At 37.1% G+C, this 9,678-nt stretch overlaps 1 protein-coding gene across 1 annotated transcript in view; it reads left to right on the top strand.

Moving 5' to 3' along the window:
• Positions 1-9,678, top strand: part of mrpl11 (mitochondrial ribosomal protein L11) — a 57,490-nt gene that overhangs the window by 25,641 nt on the left and 22,171 nt on the right. Inside the window, exon 2 of the mRNA XM_014005358.1 lies at positions 2,390-2,595. Coding sequence (XP_013860812.1) covers positions 2,446-2,595 — 150 coding nt within the window. The 5' untranslated portion in view covers positions 2,390-2,445. The remainder of the gene's footprint in view (positions 1-2,389; positions 2,596-9,678) is intronic.

The following is a 9,678-nucleotide window of genomic DNA, read 5'->3' on the forward strand; positions in this document are numbered from 1 at the left end:
AAAAAAAAAAAAAAACATAATAATGGTGTGGAGAGGATGGCTAGAGGGGGAGAAGGGAGGCCATCAAAAAAAAATTAAAAAAAATAAATCATTATTAGCTAAATACCACTATTAATCGTGATTATTTTTTTGCCAGTATTGCCCAACCCTACTACTCAGTTGTCTGATACCAGTTTAGTCGGTCTAGGCCTGTCACGCTAATTAAATTAATCACACAATAAATTAAAATGAGGTTGATCATTTTCATTTCTTCGTGTCTCTCTTTTCTACTCCGTAGCGTAACGAGGAATGAACTCTGGCATTGAGTATTTTCCAGGTGTGTGGTCTCGTAACCTCGGTATAGAGCCCTGTGAACAGACATTTACCTAGTAGAGCATCATCTGTTTTCTGATGCCTTCTTTCAGCTGGAGACGCCTCAAGGCACGGTGCCGAATTTTTTGTTTGAGAGTAGTTCTTTTTTGGTTGTTTGTTTTAAACTATGTAAATTTTGTTGTTGTGATGTTAGAGCTCCGCTCCTACAGCAAACTCCTCTCCCAGTCTGTCCGTATCTTTACTTAAATTTAGTAAACTTCTGTAAATTTCGTAGCGTCTTGAGGGTGACCGCAGGTATTTTGCGAAGCCAGAGGAGGACACGGAATAAATTGCATCGGCTTTGATTGAGGTGGTGGGAAGCGATGTTACAGCTTCAGCAACTGTTGTGTTGCTTTCCTGAGTCTCCGGTCCAGGACAGTTTATAACTTTTTTTAAAGTAATTTCATAAAGTTCCATAAACTTCGTAAGCGGGGGATGGAGAGGTGTAATGTTATTAGTTTAAAATAGTCTCCAAATAATATCATCGTTTATCGCAATAATTTCTAAGACAATTTAATGTCCAGCAAAATTTATTGTGACAGGCCTAGGTCAGTCACTTAGCTTGAAACATGACTAATGTGAGGATTATTAATCTCTTTAAGCCTTCCAGCAAAAATGTTCATGTTGTAGCATATCTTTATCAAATAAACAGCAAATAATTTATTTTCCCTCTTTTTTTGCCTACTCTCTCACACTATTAAATGGCTGTTTTTAACTGCATTACTTTTCATGAGAAATAATGCATTATTTCAGTGAGCTGTAAGAGCAGAAATAAATTTATCCATGTCCGTCTTATTCACCTGAGCGGCTTATTTAGCTTAGTTTCAGCTATAGATTTGTTTAGACTCTTTATTATTCGATGGCAGAATTGGTTTGTCGAACTTCAGATTTAGTCCATTGGCGTGCCGCATTCCTAGCCGACTTCAAAAAATTGACCTGAGCGCCGCATAATTCATCTTAAATGAAACAGCTGAACACATGAGGTGAGTAGCGTGAAATTGACCTCCGAAGAGAAACGGTGTTTTGGAGTTGCATTGTGAAGATTTCCATTCAGAGAATCCAGGCTGAATTGATTCTGTTTGGATCTCTCCCTCTGTGTTTGTGTGATCTGAGTATCACCTTAATGCCCTTACAAACATTACTTCATGGCGGCTGCACCTTATCGGCTGCTGGATAATCACCAGTTGAGATAAAATCATATCCTTTCTTAGGAGTAGCTTATCCATGTTTGTTTCTTCTGACCTGCGTGAGGTCCTGTATAGCTTTATGGTTCTGTCTCTTCTGTTGATCTAATTGGACACACTCTGTTGCTTTCTATGAATCATTGCCGGACCTCCTCTCTCGACTCAAGTACTTACTTTTATTGAAGGCAGGGTCCCCCTGAATCTTAAGGCACAACCCTTAAAATGTGCATTTGTCCCTTGGCTTCGGTCATTGATTCCCTTCTTTCTTTTTTTTATTTTTCACAGCTCTGTGCATCAGAATCGCTTTTATTTCAGCTGCAGATCATAGGTCTGCTTTTATGTCTCCAGAGACAAGGCCACAAGTTCAGACCATTCTCCCCACTCCACTAATTGACTCCTAATTTGGCGAATGCACTTAAAGGCTGAATGAAAAAAGCCGACTCTTCTTCAGTTTCACAAATAGAGGTGACACTTCCTGCCCTGCTCTGTATATCTGCCTTTGACTGCTGTTGAAGCACTGAGCTCAGAGGTAACACAACATAGACGTTTCGCTGTTTAAAACCTTCTAGTTCTCTTCAACAAGGCGAGCATCTCACTCAACTGCTGATTCAAAACAGCTGCAGGAAATCAGCTTTTTGCTGTGACAATCGAAGGCAAAGATTTTTTAATTGCTTGCCATGCCGCAGAGTGGAAAGGCACGTGTTTTGCCTGTGGGTATTCAGATCGACTTGAGTGTATGATGTTTTAATGAGCCCGCCGTGTGAATGATTTGTTGCGATTGTGTGTGCTCGAAAGACTAATTTGTTTGTTTTTTGTTTTTTTTTTTTCCTTCCCTCCTCTCTGTGTTTTTTCAGTGCGTGGATTCTCAGTCAATTCAGAGGCATATTTAAGTTTTTCCAGACCGACCAGGATGTCAAAGATCTCCAAGTTGGCGAAGGCGGTGAAGGCGGTGAAGTCGGCGAAGGCGACGAAGGAAGTAATTCCAGGCAATATAATCCGAGCTATAGTGAGGTCAGGACAAGCAACCCCCGGACCCCCGCTGGGCCCCACCCTGGGACAGGTAAATTCCCTGTGATTTTGTTTCTTGTTCCATCGATTTGCTCAAAGTAATCACAAGCGTTGCCTTAATTGTTGGAGCTGTGCTTCATTTTATTACCTGACCTTTCTCACACAGCTTTCATTAGCTGCGAGACAACCTGTTCTTTTCTTATTTTCACTTTGCCAATCACAGTCTTTCTTCTTCTACACCCCCCCCCTCCCCACTGTACCCACCTATCTCCTCCCCATCTCCCGTTATAGCCAGGTTTTTATTTCTTATTCTAGTCGCACAGCTTCAGAGTGTGGGTTTGTGCCACACATTGCCTCCGTCTGCAGCTGTTTTCTCAGTTTCCAGGCTGAAGTCAGTAACACCTCCATCAACAGCTGCTGTCCCTGTACATTAGTCTTACTCCTTACAAGCCGGTAAATGAAATGGGACTGAACGTTTGAAAGGTTTTGTCTTAAATTCTTCTGTTCTTTCTGCTTCAATTGCTCCACAGAGACAACTTGGATTGTCTGTTTTATTTAATTATTTTTTTATTGCTCAGGGATGCATTACTGCGACTTCTTCACCACTGAAGCCAATTCCAACCAGAAAAATGTGTATGTTAGGTGGAAACAAAAAGATATGTCAGCAGTCTTCATACAAAAGCTAATTTAACATTTGTTATAAACAAGATACTTTGTCTGTACCTTAGATGCTGATGTTTTCATTAATCACACCACTGAGTTTTTGAAAAAAAAATCTTTCTAGGAAAGTTTTTACTTTAATTTTCTACCATAAAGCTGCAATCTGCTCCTGCTTTAATGGCCATTATGCTATTAAAGGTTGATTGTCCTTTTTCAATATTGAATGAAAGCAGCTGCATGGCTCATTCTGTACATACAAATGATCTAGTTATCCTCTTTAATGGACAGTACTCATCAGCCCCAAATGCTGCTTCAAACTTGGAGACCAGATCAATTCTCACAGCTAATCCATCTCTCCGACTTAATGGTGACATTTAGATAGGAGGGAGGAGAGGAGTGAACCAAAGCTGGCAGAAAATTTTCAGAAAAATGCAAATGTAAAGATTAAAGAAAGGAGATAAATAATGTAAAAACATTAGGCTTTTCTTATCTGCACTGACAGTTCGCACCATTATTTTAGGCTTCTGTTTAAAGTGACGTACTGTGCTGTTATACACTGAACACCTAAAACAGTTTAGAGTTTGTTGCATCACAGACTGAAAAGTGTTTTTTGTTTGTTTTACCCCACAGCCAAACACAAACCATTAAATAGTTGCCAAGTGTATAAAATAGGATTTCTAAATAATAAAAAGGATTTTCTGTGAGATGTTGGAGGCATGTCCACTGAGGGCGCTGAATGGCAGGCGGCTGATCAGAGTCGAGTTGGTTTGAATCGAACCGAACTGCTCAGATTTTAAACCCCAAACTGCAGATATTAAATGTTTTGCTCGTCTTCCAGCTGTGAATGTAAACTTTCTGGATGCCATAATGCTGGTTTCAGATCTCCAGCTTCAGACTGCTGCAGACTCAGAGCTGTGAGTAACGGAGCTGATGTGCAGGTGGAAGATGAACCTTTATCACCGTCTCATTATTCGTCAGCAGCTCAAGTGTTAGTTTGTCAGATACACAGCTGTGTGGCATAATTAGTCCGAGGCTGAGATCTTTCAGAAGGACAGTTTATGAGAGTGTTGGGGGTGGAGTTGGCTTTCTGTTGCCTTTTAAATCTTAATATTGAAGTTTTATATTGGGTATTTTACACCTGCTTTTAAATCCCAAACAGAAAACTGTAAATTCTCTATTGTAGGTTTTTGTATTTCAACTTTTTCGCCTTCAATAAGTCAGACACGCAAAGGTGTATTAACAGGAGCCACATCTGAAGCTGTTCTCTAAAATCTGCAAAATCATAAGTCGTTAAAATACCTGGGCTCGTCCTGCTCTTTTGAGTCCTATTTTTTTCCACTTTCACAAAAACACAGTTCCTTCTTTTTACCATTTTATTCTTTTTGTCATGTTTTCAAACGAGACTTTGATTTGTCTTTTTTCTAAAATGAAAAATCATTACTGGGAACAAAATGTCTCAAAGAGTCATGCTTGAATTTAGTGCTCTTACTGAAATTGGTACTTTTGTGCTTTAAAAACATTGTTTTAATTATCTTCACTACAGAAATTCATAGAGATATTTCCACTTGTAAAACAATGCTCTCTAACATCTGCATATTTTGTGTTTATACCAATTTTAACTTTTATTTAATTTTGATCTACCATTTTGCCACTTTTGCTTTTAGCCAGCCTTTTGCGCCTTTTAGCTTTTAACTGGCCTTTTGCTAGTTTTGGCTATTTTTGCTGCAAATCAGCTAGCGTTAAGTTTCAACTTAGCGTTCATTTATCTTATATATCCTCTACGTCCAAATGATTGTATGGTTAACTTAAATATATCTAACCGTGTATAGTTTAATCATATAGGTAGTGAAAGCGCAGAGGTTAGAAGGTGAGCCAGAGATTGGAAGGTTGCTGGTTCAATTCCAACAACAACAATGTGGTTGGGAAATCCTAATTCGCACTCTGGGCCCTTGAGCCAGGCACTTAACCCTCATCTGCTCCCCGGGCACCTAAAATTGGCAGCTCCCTGCTCCACATGTGTGATGGGAAAAAGGCAGAGAATTAATTTCCCCATTGAGGGACAATAAAGGTTATTAAAAAGAAGTAAAAAAAAAAGAAAGTGTCTGACTACCAAAGAGCATATAGTTGGAGATAAAATGCTTTTATTTTCAGAATGGTTACTTTATATATATATCTTTTATTGAAATTTCTGACCCAAGTTAATAAAAAATAAAATGTATTTTTTATATTATTATTTATTATAATTATTATCGTTATTTATTTAACCAGCAAATTCTTATTGAGATCAGAGATCTCTTTTACAAGTGAGTTCTGCACTGGAAGGCTGACTAATATTCATGTTTTTGGTCTGTGAGACGAAACCAGAGTACTTGGAGAAAACCCACGCAAACATGAGGAGAACATGCAAACCCCACACATAAATATCCCCAGTCCAAACCAGGAATTGAACCCAGGACCTTCTTGCTTTGAGGCATCAGAGCCGTCATGCTGCCCATAAATCAAAGGTCTGCCTTGTTCTGTTCTAAGCACAGAGCAGAACAGCTGTTGTTTCTAAATGCTCCATGTTTCATGTCGTTCCACATTGTTTGAGAGGTTTTTGTTTGTTTTTCTTTGTAAAAGGCTTCTAGCTGTGCGACATCCTTGGAGTGCTGATTTTCTTTGATTTGATGTTTGTGTCAGGGGGCCTGTTAGCACCACAGTCAAGTCCTCACCTTGTGGCTTTTGAGGCACTTTTTTATAAACTTTGTTTTTGATCATTAATCGCCACAATCCATCCTCTTTTTCATCTTTTTTAGTTTTTAAATCAGACCACCCCACTTTTAGATTGCATTTTAAGAGAAAAGTGTTGAATACACCTCTTCTTCTATTTGGGTTGGAAAAACAACACTTCATTTATTAGTTATCTAAAAAGCTGCTAATTAATTTTTGGCAGAAGGATTACAGATGAATAATTTAGGATTTACATCAAGTAGTTCTGTTCAGAGCCTCCTATCATCCCTGCAGCTGCTTCCATACCTGTTCTTTTTTTTCTAAATGCTAAATGATTTATAAAGACTGAGTCTGTGTGGTGGCTTTGCAGATGGCGGTCTTTAATGAAAGAGTTTTTGCTAAGTAATTCAGTGTTAGAAAGGAGAGCTTTTTAACATCACAGCAGTGAAGAGGTTATACTTCTTACAAGTTCCCCTGGCTGGAAAACATTTTATAAATGGATCACATGATTAAATGAAGCAAAAATAACTTGCATTCAAGACTGCAGCTCTCCTCGGCTCTTCTGAGCACATCAACCTCCTTACACTCATTATTTTGGTTTTTCAGGCGTTCATCTTCGTGGTTTGCTTCAGTCTCACTGCTGTTGACGGTGATGGTTGTAGTGGAGCATTTAGCAGCTAAATGGTCAGGGTGAAACTGGTCTTAGGAATAGTAATAGATGCTTTAGATGTCTGTCTTTTGGATGTGTAAATAAGAGGATTTTCACTTGGAAAATTAAACATTGATAGCTTGTTTATTTACAGATTATGTTGCTTTGCAATCACCAGAGATAACATATCTGAGTTGAGTGGTGTAAAATTAAAGTGCCTATGACATCAAATTTTGTCATAAATATCAATGCATTTTTGGAACGATAACATTGATTAAAATATTGCAAAGAAATTTCACGCCATTTAGATGAACAGTTGCTGAGATTTTCATATATGAAGTAACAGGAAGTGCTTTCTAAGGGGAATGTCTGCATGTGAACAGAGCATCGCTACAACAACGAACGGTAGAGAATATTCTGATGCTTCTTTAGATTATTTTGAGTCAATGTCAGAGAGATGAAGAGTTCAAATAATATTGTTTCAATAAAGTCTGGGGAGAGACATCAAAGAGTTCCCCTTTGATGTCACTTCCTGTTTCACTTTGGCTTGTCAAGTTTAAAAGAAAATATGCCAGTTATGTGACAAACTGCATAAAATCATGCATATTATGCTAGGTTTCTTAAATACAAAGATATTTTTTAATGTTTTTTATTGGAAGGAAATGCATGTCATGGGCACTTTAAGTCCCAGCCTTCCTTGAAGGAATACATATCATCTGCTGACTTATTTAATTTATTTATTTGTTGTTGTTTTTTTGATTGTTTTAGGTCAAATTTTGAAACTAACAAAGTGCTCATTCTCATGAATTTATCTGAGATGTTGCACTCTGTATGTTTTGTGACTGACTCATGTCATGTTTTAGCTCATAATGTATGAAATTGAGTTGTAGCCATTTTTGAATTTTTTAATGTCGATTAATTGTTGCATTTGTTGAATTTTGTTGAATCCAAAAGTTATTCAGTTGTTGATGTGCATCAAATGATTACTTTTGGCAAGTTTGAATAAACTTTATGTATGTTTTATAATATTTTGGTCACAGACGGATATAATCGCTCTTTCAGTTTTGGCAACGGGCAATAATTTTGTTTCAATCTAATAAATTTTTATGGTTTGTGTGTTTAAATTATTCAAACCAATAACTGCAGAAGAATATATTTATCTGCTTCTGACACTGAAGTGTCATCATGCCAACACTGATTTATTTTATTTTTTTTCTAAAGCAGACAACACAAAATACAAAGAGTCCACGGCTCGATAGATGGAAACGCATCAAACAACTTGACAACACTGTTAGTCCCACTGTGACGTTAATCTGCAGTTCTTCGGTTTTTCACTTGAGAAACTTGTTGATGTCAGAACGAGTTCATACAATTCCAGTTTGTGCAATTTCACCATGTCTTAAAAAAACAACCTTTCCAACGTGTTCGTTTCCAAAAGGAGGAAAAAACACTTTATGATGTTCAGTTAAAGCACCACTTCACTGTAAAGCAGTGAAGTGAATTTATGCTTTAATTTTAGCCCATTTAAATGTCTTTTATCTCCCCTCACAATTTAGGCTCTGCCAAGTGAAAAGACTTTATGAAACCAGTTTTAATATTTCTGCTCTATTTATCAGTTAAATGTAATAAAATATTTAAAGGTTATTACTGATCACATTTAAGGCATGGCTAAATCTTCTTTCTCTTTTCCTCACGAGATCTCCCCATTTCCTTCTGAAGCAGAGCTGGGAATAAAAATAAAGAAAAATATATATTTTTATTTGCATTGCAGCAATGTATAAATTTTAAAGGTTGAATGAAGACTAAATGTAAAGCTTATAACCTAATTTTGCATACCATAAAGCATATAATCACATTTATCATTGAATGTATTTTTTTGAAAGCAGGAATCTGTTCTCGGCTGCCAGTCAGTGTTTTTAACGACAGCCCAGAGCATATTTCTGTTTAATCCCTGGCATCATGTAAAAGCTGTCGCTGTGACTTGATGTGTCAGCATCTGTAAGAGTGGGTGGTATTTTTTTTCTTTTTGTCTTCACTTTTAAACACACCACAGCTGGAAAGTGATAAATTTGGCAACTGTAATTGGTAACACAAATCCTAAATTCGGTGGTTTTATTTCCCAGCTTCAACAAGTTTGCAGTTTCGGTTTTTAGTGCCTGTCTCAGTTTCTGTGCCTTGATTTACCTTTGAACGCTTGTTCCTTGCTGTTTCCTGTCAAAATATTCTGTTTGAGTGAGGGAGCATTAAATAATGCATGCAGGACTATACTGAAATTATTTCATATGTGAGAAATTTTTCCCACTTGGAGTTTTTGAAAATTTTTCTATTTAATATTCAGATTTTTGTGTTTTGATTTAGAAGTTTTAGTTTAGAGACTTTGAGGGCAATAAAAAGGATTTCATTGGTAAATATTCAGTTTTTCTCCAGATATTCCTCTCCCATGCTGTTTATTTAGTCCTTTTGCTCATGCAGGCCTAATTATTTATAGCATAACAAGTGTCAGCACAACAAGAAACTGGGGTGACGACTTCTGTTGAGTTAAAGTTTACTCACACTAAATCGTGCCGCTGAAACTCTCTAATTAAACACGAGCTTTGGGTGCAGTGCTTGTGCTGATTCAGCTTTCTGGGGATCTTTTAAGCCCCTTTAGTTTGACCAGTTCAATAGATAAACATGTAGAGGGCAGCAATGTTGACCTCACACATGATAGTTTTCAATTCATAATCCTTTCAAAATAAAGTACACTAGCTCACAAGAGTATTTCTTTCTTTCTTTACTTTTTGTTCAGGTGAGTCAAATTGAGGTTTTTTGTTTGATTTCATTTATCCATCCGTCTATTATCTTCTGCTTTATACGAAGTCGGGTCGCGGGGGCAGCAGCTTGAGCAGGGATTTTATTTAATCATATATTTTTGACTGTTTACAATTCAAATTTATTTTGAGGTATCATTTTCATTTTTGCATGTGTTTGTGTTAAGTGCCTGTGTTTTGTCGAAGCACAGAACTAAGCCTATTTTGAAATTCATATGTTTTAATTAGTGTATATTTTTCTTTTTATTGTGTTTTAGGAAGGAAAGCTACTTGTAAGCTTATTTGGGTTTTTTGACCTTTCCAGCAC

The sequence above is a fragment of the Austrofundulus limnaeus genome, unplaced genomic scaffold (genome assembly GCF_001266775.1).
Source record: "Austrofundulus limnaeus strain Quisiro unplaced genomic scaffold, Austrofundulus_limnaeus-1.0 Scaffold1, whole genome shotgun sequence".
Taxonomy (NCBI): Eukaryota; Metazoa; Chordata; class Actinopteri; order Cyprinodontiformes; family Rivulidae; genus Austrofundulus; species Austrofundulus limnaeus.